The sequence below is a fragment of the Parasteatoda tepidariorum genome, chromosome 2 (assembly GCF_043381705.1).
Source record: "Parasteatoda tepidariorum isolate YZ-2023 chromosome 2, CAS_Ptep_4.0, whole genome shotgun sequence".
In the NCBI taxonomy this organism is placed as follows: Eukaryota; Metazoa; Arthropoda; class Arachnida; order Araneae; family Theridiidae; genus Parasteatoda; species Parasteatoda tepidariorum.
Genome location: NC_092205.1, coordinates 87,115,960 through 87,134,758, shown reverse-complemented (window position 1 = coordinate 87,134,758; position 18,799 = coordinate 87,115,960). Strand labels below are relative to the sequence as shown.

The 18,799-nt window shown below is 29.3% G+C and overlaps 1 protein-coding gene across 1 annotated transcript; it reads right to left on the bottom strand.

Annotated features, from left to right (window-relative positions):
- Positions 1–5,355: 5,355 nt before the first annotated feature.
- On the bottom strand, positions 5,356–9,357 carry LOC122271878 (uncharacterized). Its single transcript, XM_043054562.2, has 4 exons — positions 8,795–9,357; positions 7,768–7,920; positions 6,628–6,741; positions 5,356–5,676 (listed from the first exon to the last, which is right to left on the bottom strand). The coding sequence occupies exons 2-4, from the start codon at positions 7,905–7,907 to the stop codon at positions 5,520–5,522; spliced, it is 411 nt and encodes a 136-aa protein (XP_042910496.2). The 5' UTR covers positions 7,908–7,920; positions 8,795–9,357; the 3' UTR covers positions 5,356–5,519.
- Between the last annotated feature and the right edge of the window lie 9,442 nt (positions 9,358–18,799).

Genomic DNA, 18,799 nt, shown 5'->3' with positions numbered 1-18,799 from the left:
AATCAGCCCGAATTCTTACATTAGGAAGATGGTTGTTCATGATCGTTTCAACATTTGATTTCTAGTATACTATGGAGTTTCACGATGGTTCACAATGGTACAACAATGCATTTCCATCAGGGTTTAAGGGAAAGTCTTGTTGGTTCTGCTGAAATATATATTCAAACCCATTTTTTACGTTTCGTTTATAAACTATGGTTGAAATTTTTGATGGTTCAACATCAATAAACAATCAAAAGAAATTGCTATTCTTATGTTGGATCTCCGAATTCCTACATTGCGATAATGGTTACTTATGTTGGGTTCCAAATATATAATGGCTCAAGAGGGAGTTACAGAGGGTTAGCATCAAGATTATGTGTTGGTATCAATGGAAAAGTACAAAAAATTTTGACTAGGGGGAGTTATTTACATCTTGCGATATATCTTTAACATTTATGGTCTTTTACAACTACATTGCTTTCTGACAATATATTTTTTGTGTCCTTTTTAAACACTGTTTCAGACAATTTAGTAGTTCAATAATTCATTTCTGAAATTTTTTGTTTCTGTGCGTATTTTTGAAGTAAAAGATAAAGTAAGTTATTTTCAATTTACAAGCATTTAAATATAGTTTGGTAGGACTTGAATAGTCCATTTTTGAAAATTAAATTCTTTTGTCCTTTTATGGAACGAAATAATTTGAGACCAAGACGTTAGGAGATCCATATTTCTATTAAAATGACCCCTGACGTTTAACATGTGTTAAACATTGTTTTTAGTTTTTTCTAACAGCGCCATCTGTTGCTAACATTGTTAACAAATACATAATTTATTGAAAATTTTAAAGCTAGTTTCCCAAACAGAATGCAGCAAAACCATACATTTCCCTCCCCTTTTATTTGATTTTTCAAATCAACCGTCATTTTTGAAACACAAATTATTATAATTATTATTAACAGGAAAATTGGGAATTCAGCATCTGCTATCGCTATTGCTTTCTTGTTGTTTTCTTCTGCCATCCGATATCAGAAATCCCAAGAGTAAAAAGGTTATTGACCGGAAAACAGTTCAAGCCAAGCTGCTATGGGGACACATCTTACTTCTTGGTGGAGGATTTGCCTTGGCTGACGGTACTCAGATACTCAAAACATTCTAACCTCTTTTTTTAAAATGAAAACTCTAAAAATATCAACCGCATAGGTGATCATGTACTTTGTATTGTAGTATCAAACATCGATCATCAAAGTATATGTGATCATCGGAAATATAGAATAGATCTATCTTTGGAAATATAGAATAAATCATTATAATAAATTAAAATTTCTTCATGAACCTTTGTGAAAATATATTGTGGTTAAATAGATTATTCTAGACTAAGCATATTACTTATTTTATAATTTTATTTCAAAAAATTGTTTTTCTTCTTCCCCTTCCAGAAATCAGGTTTGTCAAAGCTCATCGGAGAAGAACTATCTTCACTTCAAGTATTGCCACCTATAGCAGTAGTTGCAGTACTTTGCTTCATGACAACCATGATTACTGAAATTGTGAGCAATACGAATACTGCGAATATATTACTACCTGTCTTCTGTCAAATGGTAGTTTTTTTTAAAATATTCATTACGTTTTCATATATTGTGCATTTTATTGAATTTATAAAATATTTTAGTAAATCTCAACGTCCTTAGAAAAATAATATTTTTAAAAATGACTGTAATGAAATAGTTTTATGTGGAATTTATTATTAATTAAAGAAATGTGATAAGAATAATTAAATTTAGAAATAAAGTTAAGAGTTTTGAGTTTGATAATTTTAACAGTACATTCAACATTTCAATATTTGAAAAGCTTGGGGAAATTTAATGATAAGCCACATTTTCAAACTGTCCATGACAATGGGTTTGATAAAATTTACACCATGATTTATTTATATATTTCTGAGATATATGTCTGAGTTTTCTGTAGTAAACAAATGGAATTCCAGATATTTGTAAAGTATCAATTATTTCAAAATAATGCGAAGGAAAAGTTCAGTGTAAAAATGTGGATTAACATTGTTATGAATTTATGAGTGTGTTGATAGCATATATTGAATGAATTTATTTTCTGTGACTCTGAGTTCGATAAATTGAAAGGAGATTCAGTATTTAAGCGATAATTCATCAATAAATTGAATTAATTTTTTCAATTTTTTTATTTAAAAAAATTTTTTAATGTTATTTTAAAATTATAATTTCGCGAAAATAATGTCTTTTTAATTTATTTTACTATGATGCAAGGTAAATAAAACATTCCTTTTCCCTAACTACCTATTTTTCTTTTTTCTAAGTGCCAATAATAGTTTAAGAATGGAGAAGTTGTTATGCTGTACATATAAATGGTCCCATATCTCCCTTTAATATTATTCTATAATTTTCAAACTCAAACCCCGTTAATGATCACTATTTTAAAATTATGTTTNACTTCTTGGTGGAGGGTTTGCCTTGGCTGACGGTACTCAGATACTCAAAACATTCTAACCTCTTTTTTTAAAATGAAAACTCTAAAAATATCAACCGCATAGGTGATAATGTACTTTGTATCTTCGTAGTATCCAACATCGATCATCAAAGTATATGTGATCTTCGGAAATATAGAATAAATCATTATAATAAATTAAAATTTCTTCATGAACCTTTGTGAAAATATATTGTGGTTAAATGGATTATTCTAGACTAAGCATATTACTTATTTTATAATTTTATTTCAAAAAATTGTTTTTCTTCTTCCCCTTCTAGAAATCAGGTTTGTCAAAGCTCATCGGAGAAGAACTATCTTCACTTCAAGTATTGCCACCTATAGCAGTAGTTGCAGTACTTTGCTTCATGACAACCATGATAACTGAAATTGTGAGTGAGCAATACGAGTACTGCCAATATATTGCTATCTGTCTTCTGTCAAATGGTAGTTTTTTTTAAATATTCATTACGTTTTTATATATTGTGCATTTTATTGAATTTATGAAATATCTTAGTAAATCTCAACGTCCTTAGAAAAATAATATTTTTAAAAATGACTGTAATGAAATAGTTTTATGTGGAATTTATTATTAATTAAAGAAATGTGATAAGAATAATTAAATTTAGAAATAAAGTTAAGAGTTTTGAGTTTGATAATTTTAACAGTACATTCAACATTTCAATATTTGAAAAGCTTGGGGAAATTTAATGATAAGCCACATTTTCAAACTGTCCATGAGAATGGGTTTGATAAAATTTACACCATGATTTATTTATATATTTCTGAGATATATGTCTGAGTTTTCTGTAGTAACCAAATGGAATTCCAGATATTTGTAAAGTATCAATTATTTCAAAATAATGCTAAGGAAAAGGTCAGTGTAAAAATGTGGATTAACACTGTTATGAATTTATGAGTGTGTTGATAGAATATATTGAATGAATTTATTTTCTGTAACTCTGAGTTCGATAAATTGAAAGGAGATTCAGTATTTAAGCGATAATTCATCAATAAATTGAATTGATTTTTTTCAATTTTTTTATTTAAAAAAAATGTTAATGTTATTTTAAAATTATAATTACGTGAAAATAATGTCTTTTTAAATTATTTTACAATGATGCAAGGTAAATAAAACATTCCTTTTCCCTAACTACCTATTTTTCTTTTTTCTAAGTGCCAATAATAGTTTAAGAATGGAGAAGTTGTTATGCTGTACATATAAATGGTCCCATATCTCCCTTTAATATTATTCTATAATTTTCAAACTCAAACCCCGATAATGATCAATATTTTAAAATTATGTTTCAAAATTAAGTATGTTTTCAATCATTATTATAATTATTTCTTTTGGTATGGTAGTATTGTATGGTATAATATAATACCTGAGCGAGTTAGAAAATAAAAGGTTAATATTAAAGTATGATATTGAGCCATAAATATATACAATATATGAGCAATATTTCTATTTTTTTATCGCTATTATTCGAACTTCGAAAAGGAAAAGTTTAAGTAAAGGAATATTTTTTATTTCATTACAATATTGCAAAATAATAAAAATAAAAAAAAACTTTTTCTAAAGTTAGCTTTTAAATATTGAACACGTCCGTGGTCTGAACCCCCAGATCCTTGGAACTAATGTTTTCTGACCTGTTTATTAACTCAAAGCCATAGCGGAAATTGTAAACATATTCCCCTAATTCGTCAACAGTTTTGTGGTTTGGTCTGAATTTTAAGTACATTCAAATATTGGTGGATTTTGGTTTTATAACGATGGTTGAAAACTAAAGTAGAAATTAGGTATTTCTGTAAGGAAGGAGCCGCAAAAAAAGTTTGACATTGCAATTTGGTCCCCTTGTGTCCAAACTAAGCATTCTATAGATTTGTATTTACGCATATTAAAATAATTATTGGTCAAATTTAAAAAATTAGAGTTTTATATAAATGCAAAGTACAGGTCGTTGTAATATAAGAAGAGCAAACAAGAAATCTTCAGAAATTTTCATAAGTGAGCTATTTTTATAAAGTGGAATATTGAAAGCAATAATTTAAAATCTATTATTAAAATTATTAATTTCTAAAAACGGTTTTATTTCTTTAATAAAAAGNATATAAGCAGAGCAAACAAGAAATCTTCAGAAATTTTCATAAGTGAGCTATTTTTATAAAGTGGAATATTGAAAGCGATGAGTTAAAATCTATTATTAAAATTATTAATTTCTAAAAACGGTTTTATTTCTTCAATAAAAAGAACAAATAATTCGCGATTAATTAGCCCTTTCATTTACATAAGCTTTTGTAGTCTGCCATTGGTCTCAAACTCACAGTTGTGGGATTAGCAGTTATAACACAGGACCGTGGTCATCTGAGTGTTTAAGAGGAATTACAATTGCCGTGGGTTTGCATTGGATGCACCCTATTATGTTCCATTTTGTAGCCTTTAGTTTGTCTGTATGTATGCGGCTTGATGTAGTAGTTTAGTATGTTACTGCATCGATATATGACCAAGTTTCGAAATAATAGGTTTAAAGGACAGTTTCTCTTCCCAAAATTGATTTAAAAGTTGTAGTATAAGATATTTATTGCTATTCCTTATTATTATTATCATAATTATTTTTGTTTGGATCCAAATTTAGGTCCATTGTCCTTTTTAAAATTAAATTGGTTATTGGTCGAAATAAGTAACGTCATGGTATGAGAAGAAATATGTACTATCACTTTTTACTGGCAAGGGACTGTAAATTAGATGTATGTCTTACTCTATTTGAAAATGAAATACACTTTGAATTTGCAAATATTATAATTTATTTGATAATCAATTTACCGATGTTAAGGAATTACAGCAGTTTAAATATTTGCATATTAAATTGTCTTGAATTACAGCAGACATTTCGTTTTCAGACATTGAAAAGGAACAGTAATATAATTTTTTTAGATGTTACAGCAAAATCTTCATTTACTAGCAACCAAGTCGTGATTTACTAAGACAAGTCGTGATTTTCTTAAGGACAATTCGTGATTTACTTAAGGCAAGTTGTGATTTACTTTCTCTTGAACAGTCTCCTGAACATTCGAGCGAAGCAATGAAAGCATCCTTTCTGTTTTTGTTCAGATTGTTCATTCATGGTCAACTCTATATCACTTCGTTGCCAAAAGTCTATTTCGTCTCTTAAGAAAGGACCATCACGACTTTTCAATCTAAAATTTAAAAGTAACACTCACATTATTAGAAAGCTAAATACAGTTTTTTGCTTTGTTAAAATAGCTTCATTTTAAATTATAAGCTTTTTGTATAGAGTAAAATGCATTTAAAATCAGAGAAAGTTTCGAATGCACAGATTTCAGAAAACTCGATTTTTATTCTAGAATCATCAAAATCGTTATATTATTTACGACAATGAGAAACAATTTCGTGATGAATTTATTAGGGAGATTTTATTTTTCAAATTTATTGACGATATCTTTTGTGCAAATGTTTCCTGATTTAAATCTTTTACATCAATCCCAATTGCTTAAAAGTATTCAAAATGACTTTTCGCTCAATTTTGCCGAAGTAAAATACATTAATACAATAATGTGAGAAGCACCCCCCAAAAAAAGAAAAAACCTTTTTAAAAATAATTCCCCCCAAAATTAAGAAAAACGCTAAAAAAAACAGAAATAGGAACGGTCGACGGTCGTCTTATGAACATCTTGCAAAAATGATTTAAATATATTTTCCTAACAAAATTGTCAGATTGCAAAATATGAAATTAAAGATTACAAATATGAGATTACAAAATATATATTTTTTAGTCGCCTTCGTACTGAAGTATAAAACCACATTTAATTTCTCACTTATCTTGGAATGGACCGAATACTAGATTTGCGTGTGGTATTAATATATTATACTGGATAATTCAAAATTTTGAAGAAATAAAAGGTCGAAGTTCAAATACAACATTTTAACTCGATGATTTTTGAGAGAAATTATTAAAAAATATTTATTGAATATTGGAGAAGGTTAATTTTTAGTTATAAAATTTCTTAACCACGGAATTGGATTTGCTCACGTAAGTTTTCTTTTTAATTTCTATCTATCTATCTATCTATATATATATTTAAATTATATATGTCCATATTTAAAATGTTTGGAAAAAGTTAAAATACCTATCGTCCTCAATACCAAATTCGATTGAGTCCTTATCGTGTACAACATCCATCTTATAAAGTTTCGCTATCTGTACATCACTGAATAGGAATGTTGGGTAAGTCAATTCCTCACTAAAAGAAAAAAAAAAGAAAAGGGAATAAATATATAACTTAAAATTCAATAAAATTATTTTGCTCAATAAATTTTTCTTTAAAGTTGAGATATATTTCTAAAGAGAGAGAATTTATTAACTTATCAACGATCAGATGTTTTAAAAATGCTACGATGTGTAATTATTTATTTTATATTTTGTGTTAATTATTTATTTAATAAGAAAATGGCCATTATAGATTTTTGTAGGGGTGATAATTACAGTAGCATTTATAAGTGAATTCCAGAATCGTGGCTCAGTATTTAAAAAGATTTTTCAGTTTAAAAAATTATGTTTACTATTCAGTTATTTACCTCATTCGTCTTTTATTTAAAACTTAAGAAACAGAGATTTCGTTTTTTATTCGCTCTATATTGATTTTTTTCGGGAATCCATTAATAGACTTTATAAAAAATACTCATGGTTATAAAGAAAATACCTTAAAAAGTATAAAATAATGAAATAAAATCTTCAAGAAATATGTTAAGTTGCAATTTATTTTAATATTTTATTTTATCTAAATAAATGTTTTTTCTTGTATAAAATTGTTTAGATCGTTTATACCTTATACCACTGAATAAAAATTTATTTATTTACGAATTATTTAATCTTTCCAGAAAATTGGGTTTATACAAGCAACATTGTCATTCCTTCAGCACTTGCATTTTTAATTATTTCACTTTATTAAGCAAACTCCTGTAAAGTTAATGACCTTGAAAAATAATTTTTTCTTCGTCAAAGCAAAGATTTTAATCTTTTAAATAGCTGCACGCCTTAATTCTGTTCATGCTCAATAAATTCATTTTTAATCATCTGTACCTTCGATTCATAGGGATTAATAAAACTTAAAAACCGATGTGTAGTCACTTACAATTTTATGCTAATATTTTATTTAAAAATAGTTATGAAAGTGTCTTCTGAAAAACGGTGAAAAATAACTCAAACACTGAAGATCATTCTAACTAAAATATTAAGCTGCCATTAAGAAATATTCTAATTAACATACCTATTCAGCTCCTCAACTCCATCACCCTCATCATCATCATCCTCATCCTCAACCTCATACCCAACTTTATTATCCTCATCATCATCATCCCCAACCTCATCATCATCAGATGATGGCACCTCAGCTCTTAACTCCATCATGCATTCATCATCACTAAAATTATAAAAGGAATATATTTTTTTCAAATCTGTCTGAAGGTCATAGGTTTTTATTAAAGAAGGCGACTTCCAGAGTTTATTTAGGATTAGAGTGTGGAAAATAAAACTGTGTATCCTAAGAAATTTTGATTTAAATATGTTTTCGATTGTTGTTTTATTATTTGGTGAGCATTATTGAAAAAGACTGTTCATTATTTTATGTTTATATCATATTTTAGTCGATTTTAACCAGCAGTAGTGTTTTGTTGCCAAAATAGGTAAACATTAAGACCACTGTTTGCCCTTTAATGTATGACCCTTTGCGGTCGTATGTCTACTCTCAGTCACCAACGTTTTTTTACCATTTCAGTCATATGTTTGAGGTCAGTCACCACAGCAAAGATGTTAGCCAATCGTAAAGGCAAACTACATCTATTGTGGCACTGAGAAGATGTAAAGAGTAAAGATTGTTCTGTATGTTCAAACAGAAAAGGCGGAAGACGCCTAACTAATCATTATTGCGACACATGTTCTCAAAAACCTGGATTTCATATTGGAGACTGCTTTGAAAGATAACACACGAGAACAATAAAACATAATTTTTACATGAAACTAAAACATATTATTGTGTTAGATATATCTAAAGCTTAAAAAAGAATTAATATATTTTACTTTTCCTTCATAAGTTTGCATATTATGTATTACTGTTAGTTCAACGAAAATTAATTCTAACCAGCATGACCAGGGTTAAATGTTTCATTGCTTTTAATTGCGTTTTTGCTTTCTTAGTAAATTTTTCAAATACTCAAAAGGGTACTTTTTTCTTGAGAAAAAAAAGAAAGAAAATTATGACGAAAGGCATAAAACTTTAGGGATATATAACTACTTACCCTTCTCTCAAATCAATCTCATCCAATTCAATATCATCCAAATCGAATTCATCTTCGAATTCGCTACCATCCTCATATGCTGAAATATTAATTAAAATTAAATTTGAAAATTTGAACAAAAACTAACTTGAAAATAATCTCTAAAGTGCGTGTTTTGCTCAATAATAAATTTTCAAAGTTTTTGAACACATTCGGATAGGTATTTACACCAGTTTTTATTTATTGTGAATTAATAACACTCAAATGGGTAAATAATATTCTAGCGTAAAATTTTGACTTTCTTAAATGTTTGAATCAGATGTAGAAGAGCATTAAATCTATATCATACTTGTATTTCTCAGTAAAAAGTTACAATTGGTTGCCAGTTTTCAAGTCTTTATTTGGAAGTTTTTTTTCATTTTCATATTCTTACAGAAAACAGGAAAAAAACTGTTTCAAAGTGAGATTTTTTTTTGTTTTCTAGAAATTGAGCAAAGTAGGAAATAAAAAATCTGAATAGAAATAACTGGAAAATGGCAGATTTAACATTCAGTTTAAGCTTCAGATTGGAATGCCCAATCCACAAGCTGTACCCAATTCTATGCTCTAACCTATTTTCCCTCCAAATTTCGATTAGAACATTTCTTTATTTGTTACTTAATACTATAGTGCACCAAAAGTTAAATTGGATCACTCATTTTAAAAAGAGAAGTTTTATTAAATTATCCATAAAGTTGTTTTTTCAATTTAAGACAAAAGTATCATTTATAAAATATTCTCAAACACTTTTTTGTCAATTTTTTTAATGTTTACGAAATTTCCTCTATCTTCATTAAATTTAGGTTTCTGGGAACATTTTTGATCACTGTAAGGAAGTTTCATGTCTTTTTAACATTTTTCTAGGTCCATATCAATAAATAATAGAAATTTTAAAAATATATATAAACGTATGTTTTTATACTTACGATTAGGCCGGGGATACTTTTCCCTTTCCTTTCTCCAATGATTCAAAAGAGCAAAACGATATAAATCGCTTTTATCCATAATTCTCAATTTTTAATTTCACAAAAGACAACTAGCATTTGAGAAATCTCAAGCAAGAATGAGTAAAAAAAACTTTTTTAATCGATCTAACAGTTGCTTTGTTTGCAACAATGTGAACAGTTGTTTAAATAATATCTTGTATAAAATTTTTATATAACTCTCTGTTAGTTTATTGTTGTCAGAGTTTCGATGCTAAGTATTGTTGAAAATGTTTTTAAAAGTTGGTTACTCTAAGTGCAAGAAAAAATAATATTAATGATCGATTTCAGATTTAAGTTTAAGAAAACTGATTTCTTCCATACAATTACATTTATTTAAAGGATACAATTAACATAGAAAAAATAATTTTAACTTTGCTTTAAGTAAAACGTATAAAAACAGGGAAGAGATTACTATTTTCTTTATAGAAAATTCATTTTTTAAGAAATTGACACTTTAAATTTAAGCCTTCTCAAGGAGTTTATCTATCCTTAGGGCAAATATGAGTTCCACTTCCCCACTACACTATACAACATAATTTTATATGCTAATTTATTTCACTTCTTAATTTATTTCATGTATTAATTTTATTTAGTGCTGCGAAACGAACTCACTCACTTATTCATGTACTTATTTAGTGGTTTTGAGAAAAAATTTAAATATTTACTTAATTAGTAAAAATTTTGAAAATCAATGGTAGAGTGGTTAAAGCACTAAATTGTCACGATGAAAGCCTGTGTTCGATTTCCTGCAGCGTTTTAAAGTCTACGCAGCTTCAAACATGTTTGGCGATGGGTACATGTTTGGCTGACAAGTAAAGGCTGTCGATGAGCTGTGCTGGACGCATTGCCACCATTTTGGTGTTTGTCTCAAAATTGTGAAGCTTCAACCTTTTTGACACTCTATAACCCACAACAGGATTTCGCTGGAATGTGCAATGCTTTAGGTAAAAATTTAAAATCAATGATGTCTATAGCAACGAAAAACATTAAATGAAAATTAGTTAAAGTAGTACACCAAATATTTTTTAAATTACATAAACTTCAATTACATCTTTTATTTTACACTTAATCTAGATAAAAGCTAAATAATACAAATATTCTCTCATTGCGTGTGTTGAATGTTTTTACTTTTTGCAAATCAAATTGCCGTCATATCATCGGTAACAATCTAGCTGAATTTGAGCATAGAAATGATCATTAATGTTTAAACGTAAGGACAAAACCGAATACGAAAAGGAGGAAGAAACCACTTGAAAAAATATTAATAGAATTTAATATTAATTCTAAATTCATTATATAGCCCTCATTCATGTTACAGAATGCAGCCAGTCTTGTGAATGACAGAAATTCTCGCTAATGTCTCACTACCTCAATCGCAGCATCGTAAATAATAAATTGAGTTATGAGAGGTGGTAGCGCGTTATTTTTAGAGATATGTTTTAATCGTCGTCTAATATTCAGTTTAGACAAGTAGAAATTTTATTTTATAACAGCCGACCCAATTTATGGGCTTACGATTACTAATGCTCACCTCCATAGCCTTGTAATTTTGAACCCAATCCAGAAAACAAGGGAACTCCTGGATCAAATATAGGGAGAAACTCTTTGATGGAACTAACTCGCTTTTGCGTTATATGGACAGGAAGACCACGCGAACCTCCCACTGAAAGTCTGAAGGCAAGGGGACTAACCCATGATCCGTCTGGTGACTGTGGTCAGTGTGAGCCGGATGCGAAATTCGTATCGACAAGCCATTGATGAGATTCGAACCCGAGTTACCTCATTAGAAAGCGAACGCTTTATCTCCTGAGCCACCACGGCTCACTTGTAGAAATTCAGGTCAATGCGCCATAATCTGCTTTTTAAGCTTTTTCTGCATTCTATTATGCTCTACATTTTCTTATTCTGTGAATGATAGAAACGGGGAGTGTCAACACATGACTGCAACAAGTCTGTTCGTGTTGGTGGAAGGCACACACTATAATTTCTACCATATATTTTAATTTTTTTTATTGAAATATTTAACTTCCTTAAGTTTTGATAATTTTTTTAAAATAAAAGGGAAAAAAATTGTTTTTTAATTCTTATTAATTGAATTATAGACTAACGCTGGTTTAAGTACAATTATCTAGGTTTACGGTCCCGGCAATTGCTCCGTTTCTAAGACTTTTACAGATATTTGATATGCAAGAACTTCTCAACAGACACCAAAGTATCTTGTTCCACTATGCTATTGACATTACTAACTACAGTAATGAGGATGAAAAAAAAATCTGAGTTAATTTTAAAAAATTGTTAAAAATTCAGGATTAGGAAGACGTAATGATAACGTATTAAGAGCAGATTATTTTATGAATTTTCCAACATCTTAACCAAATCCAATTCCAAATGATAAGTTTCTTGTCAAGACATGGCTTTTGCTGCACTATATTAAAATTTTACTCAACGTAAAACCGAAAGAGTTTAGAAATCTAAAATTTAAATTAAAGGAGGTCAGGGTGTCCTCGAGTTCTGGAACCTCCATTTATCTGAAAGTCACGTTACAAAAGAATAATATATTCAGAAACTAACACAGCACATTTAAAATTTGTATTGTTCAAACAATCAAACTTATTCTACAAAAGCTAATGTAGATTTAGTAAATTGTGAGGAATTATTGAAAATGCCGTTTGAACTATATTTGTATCAGTTAAAGTTAGATTTGAAGCAAATTTAAAGTTTTCAACCCCCCCCCCCACTCATGAAGTCTATACATTTATACGGGACGCTTTAAACGATCATACAAGAGTTTCATATCCATTCCATTTGTAAGTGTTTACAATAGAACAATTTTCTTAAGAGTAAAGTGCGCTTCATGTTTAAAACTATTTTCAAGTGGTAGGAATTATATCAATGAATACAAACACTTTTAAAAACATTCTCCTTTATTAGTCTCCTTATTTATAACATTTACATTTCAGATTAAAACAGTGTTTTACAAAATCTACATTTCAGCGAAACAGATTATTTACATTTAAAGAGAAATACAAGATACGATGCAACTATAGAGATAACAGAAAGTACAAGAACTGTCTCAAATCTAAACATTGCCGATACGTGTATTTAATTTCATTAAAATGAAATATGTTTAATATTCCAGTTAAAGTTTTAATGACTTTAAAATAGTTAAAGCACTAAAATTGTGACCTAAGAAACTGCCAAAATTATGGAGTTTTAATGCTTCGAATTCAATCAGAATTTAATCCAAGTTCAAATTTACGCATAGACGAATTTAGAATTAATTCAAATTTATGCATAGACAAATTAGAAATGTACAGGGGCAAGTCTTAAAAACATTTAAGATTAATTTATTCGTTTGAAAAACAAACAAATCAGCACCTCACTGCATTAATTGATCAATGTTAAAATTATTAATATACTTCAGTTTTGAACTTATTGTTGTCAGTGCATGGAAAACTCCTACAGCAGTTTGAAGGAGTGGTTCGAAAAGATCCGAAACGACTGAACGAGTGTGAAACACGACGAGTAAAACAGAACGGCCGTCTACCGCTACCACCTCGTGCTCCACATTCGCCCAGCTGTTTCGAAACTTCCCGATCCACTTCATCAAGCTTCCCTGTTGTTAATGAAGTTTTAAGAAAACAGGAATTTCACCAGAATTGAATACGCTTCCGAATGAACTCCCATAGACAAAGCAAACATTTTTATTGAGACAATTAAATATTTTATAAACTACTCTCTTAAATATCAAACTTATTACAGTAGAAATCCATTTTATGTAATGTCTAATTTACGTATACTTAATTTTTTTAAACTAAAATTTTACTGTACTGATCGGTTTAAGGGCAAATGCTACTGCGGAGAAAATTTCTGCCGAAATCAAATCTAGTTTAATTTTTCCTCATCAATGCGGTAAAATATTAAATTAGGATTTAAGAATTTCGATTTTAACTTGTGCACGAAATGAATTAAGGAAGAAAACTCATTTGAAAACTAAAGCATTAACAATGCAAACGATATACTTAAAATACACAACAGCTTTTGTATCGCACAAAACATGAAATGAATGATAAATAATGAAAGTTAAAATACAGTATTTTGCAATTAATGCATGCAAGATTATAATTGAAATGTTAAAAAAAAACTAGAGCTGATTTAATATTTGAAATCTGATCCAGACTATTTCTAAGAGGCATAAAATATGTTTCTCTAGCTCGTAGCACTCAAATAAAGTCTACATCAACATTATATTATAGTGCATGAAACAGTCTATATAAATATTAAATTTTAGTGCCTCGCTGAATCTATGAAGAAATAAGTTCTCAGGATAGCTAAATTATTCTTCTGAACGATGGACGTTGCCAATTGATGAAACCTAAATTTAACCATAGAATTTTAATTTCATTCGCTTCGTCTTTGGTTTATTTGGCAAGGTATGTGTTCGCGATTATATAAAAAGGACAAAGTATAGACGCCGAACACGAAATTTAGAATTGCGTAGATAGTGAATCTATATTCAAAATTCTATTTATTTTGTACTGAAGATTAGTTTAGTATGAAATTTATATAAAATAGTTGTCAAATTTGTACAGGTTGTTTTTCAAAATGATTGATGGTTTTTAAAAGACCTGAATAGACAATAAAAGAGAAGCAATCTTGTAAAGCGAAACGTTTAGAAGTGAACTACAAAAATTTACGGGGGTTTGAGTATAGTGGGCTAAGGCAAAAATCAATGCTACTGAAAAATTACCAAAGCTTGTCCTGAATTTGAATATTGCATTTAAACCCTGGATATAAAACTTAAGTTCACCCTCAGTAATATTGTACTTTTTCAAATAATAGTTTTAGAAAATCTTGTAGTTCCCCGTTTTCTATTTTGTTTTTGGAGTGGTCTCAAAGCTTTATTCGATAGTCGGATTATTTTAATTTATATTTAGTTGCAATGAGCGTTTTTGTCAACCGCGTGCAGCATATTTATATATAATTTAGTTTAACTGTGTATAACACGTAATTAGTTATTATTTAAGCGATTAAGTAAAATGTTCAATTCAATTCAGTAATTGCTACATTATATTCAAATTTGTATCCGCAGTGGTTTCAGCTAAAACATGAAGTTTTACGTAACGTTTTTCTGACTAAACCGATTAGCTATTACTAGCCTGAGTGAGTTTAAAATAAATTTTTGCATGATGAATAAGTTTAACAAAAGCATTGAAATATAATTTTTGTAAGTTGATATAAAAAGTTTAAACTCCAGTGACAATAATTAAATATTTGCTGTAGAGAAACATTTTGGAATTCGGCAATTAGTATGTTCCCAAGGAAAAGATTTGGAATATTTTTAGAGGTAGCTAAATAAAGCTAAAAAATTAAGGCCAAATAGAAAGCTCAAAAATAGTTTAGAAAAGCTATTGTTCATTTGACATCCCCGTCCCGACGAGTTAAAAATGCATTAAAGGATTAAACCTTCATTTTTGTTGAATCAGACTCATATCTTTGCTTTCCATCATTTCATCAAACCATCATTACACAGTCATTAGAGGATTTCCATATTAAACTACTTCACATACATATTGCAAACTTTTCCAATTATCGGCAACAGAAAATATACTAAATAGACCTTTAATATACAAGGAATACATAATTAGAGAAAGTTCCCTTATGAAAAAATCAAGGTATAAATGAGGTATATTTTAAAGATATAAAGGAGGTTGTTATTTAAATACGTCGTTAAGGTTGAAAAGGCTGCAAATGAATACCTCAAAATCAACCTCAAATATACCTTAAATATACCTCCAGAGGTATATATATGTTTCAACCTGAGATGTTTATTTTACATCTGTAGTGAGGTAGATATTTACTACTTTAAAGTGTTGCATTTTCAACCTTAGGCTATTACTTATCAGCCTGAAGTATATATTTTTACACTTGTGGAAGTATTTATTCATCAACCTAAGGTGTGTCATTTTACACTTCAGGTTATTTAAATCTACCTCAGGTGTAATTTTTGATAGTTGGAAAGGTGATTTTTTACTAACGTTTTTGTAGTTTTTCTACGAAAAATAAGCCTATCGTTATAGGGTCTATGTTTAATATCATAAGATTGAATTAAAAAATTACATAATGATTCTTTACAAAAAAAAAAACAAATACAGTTTAAATTTTTAAAAAATGAAACAAGAATAAATATTTCTTAAGAATGCTCATCATTTGGTAATTTTGCACATTAGAATTTTTAAAATAAGATAATGATATGCGAAAATAATATAATACAATCAGAAAAGGTATTAATTGAATAAATCATTACATTTTAAATACTGTCGTTAAATTATGCTAATCCGTGTGTCTTTTAGAATTTGTATGGATTTTATCTCGAGAGTCAGCTTTGGAAGAGGCAACGAGGGAGAACATATATAAATTTTCGGATGATAACAAAATCGATCGGAAAGCTTTGACTGCTACAGTACAAGATTGTTAAGTTTCAAGATTGATACAGAAAGAATTCAATAAAAATATTTGGATGTAAAGTTTCTCATATTGTATATCAGTAGAACAAGCATACACACATACATATTCTTCTTCACTCCAAATTGGAGAGTAGGGCGTCTATCATAGCTCTTCATCTCAATCTATTTGTTCCCAAATACTTTGCAACTCTCCACGTCTTTGCATATTTTTTTCAATTCATTTATAATCGTCCTTGAGACGCGATGTCTTAGGGGATAGAACGTTTGTCTTCCAATTGGCTAAATCGGGTTCGAATCTCAGCGATGGCTGGGCGATACAAATTCCACATCCGGCTTGTACCGACCACAGTGCGGACGTAAAATATCTTCAGTGGTGGACGGATCATGGGTAAGACTCCCCTTGTTGTCAGGCTAACCGTGGGAGGTTACCGTGGTCTTCCTCTCCATGTAACGCAAATTCGGGTTAGTGCCATCAAAAAGTCTTCCACAAAGGTAAATTTCTCCCAATTCTTTATCCAGGAATTCCCTTATCTTCGGCTTAAAATTACAAGGCTACAGAGTTGAACATTAGTAGTCGTAAACCCGAAAATTGGGTCTGCTTTTCAACGACGGTTATAAAATAAAATAAAATCTATTTCCATTTACGTTTTTTAATTCCTAGTTCAATTGGTTTCTCTTTTGCTTTTCTAAAGATCTCTGTGTTACAAATTTTATGATATACCCATATAAGTTAATAAATAGTTATAAAAAAATTATTTTATAATAAATTATCTATAAATTTTATGAAATACTACCCATAAATGTTAAGAAATAGTTATAAAAAAAATTCTTTTATAATAATTTATTAACACATAAGGGTTGTTAAAATCAAAACATAAGTTTTTGCAATGCGAAATTTCTTTGAAATTGGTTTCATTATTTGTAGTGGACATCAATTACATAGAAAACACACATATATGTCAATAAATATTTATAGAAAATTTAAAAAAACGAAGAAGTTAATTCCAAAGCATGATAAGTTTTGAGTATTTGTGTATTGTTAACATTAAAATGGACATTTTTTCGAATATTTTATTGTTTTTTGCAATGAGAAATTCTTTCGAAAATAGTTTTACTGCTAGCAACAGAAAATTAAGAAAAATAGTTTTATCAGAAGCATGCTGATATCATAACTTTTTTTATCACTAACGTAAGGATGGACACTTTCAGAATTTTTTTAAAATGCGCATAATCTTTTTGAAAGTTATTTTATACTTATATATATCTTAAAAAATTTTAAAAAAAGGAAAAAGCATCCATCAAAATTTTAAAACAGAACTTTTTAAGCCAAAAACAGATTCCGCATGTGCATATCGCTAACATAAAGGTACACATTCGCGATTCTTTTTAATAATTTATTGAAAAGCAATATTAATTTTAAACTGGTTTCCTAATTTAAACTGAGTGTCAATTTGCTTGAATATGTCTAAAGATATTAATTACGAGAAGATTTATGAAAGAAATTTCATTTGGACCAAAGAACGTTATGTCTATAGAATGTACACCGAAGAGCCATTACATTATGACCACCCTGCTAATAACATGTAGGACCACCTTTAGCCCTCAAAACTGCTAGCACCTGCCGTGGAATTGATTCCACAAGGTGCTGATAGGTAGTCTGAGGAATCTGGTACCAAGCGCTCACCAACTGGTCCTGCAATTTCCTCACATTGCGAGGGGGTAGTGTGACAGCACGAATTTGGTTTTCCAAGTAGGACCACAAATGCTCTATTGGATTAAGGTCAGGTGAATTTCGGGGTCAAGACATGACTTGAAAGTCACTGGAATGTTCCTCGACGATTCGACCCTTATGACATGGTGCATTATCCTGTTGGTAAACACCATCCCCCGCAGGAAAAACTGTTGCCATGAATGAGGGAACCTGTTCTGCAACTATGTTCAAGTAGCTTACAGACGTCAGGGATTGTTCTATGAGGATTATGGGTCCTAATGTGCCCCATGAAAGCATTGTTCCTGGGCGAGAAATACATGAAAACCTGGGTGAGCCCATTGTTATAGATGGAGGGTGGTCATAATGTAATGGCTCTTCGGTGTATATCGCTAACGCAAAGGTAGACCTTTTGCGAATTTTTTATTATTTTTTTAAAGCGAAATTCATTTGTAACTGGGTTTATAATTAAAAGTGAGAGTCATCATGTTAGAAAACACCCATATATGTCCCATTAATGGTAAGTTAATACTTAAAAGAAGGAAAACCGAAAATATGATATCGAAATTAAACTAATCTCTATAGAGAAAAGCGGAAAATGGAACATTAAAAGTCATTGGATTTCCGAAGTAAAAAGATAGAAATTGAAAACTAGTTATTAGAAACATTTTCAATGTTTCAGCCCGCAGTTTAACTGTTTCTGATGTTTTCGTTATTCCATCTTCCCGACTAGTGATACTTTATATTTATTATATTTTTTTGACATTATTTTAGATAAGGATTCTAAAAATATATGTTCTGGTTGGCAATTACGGAACACCCTGTT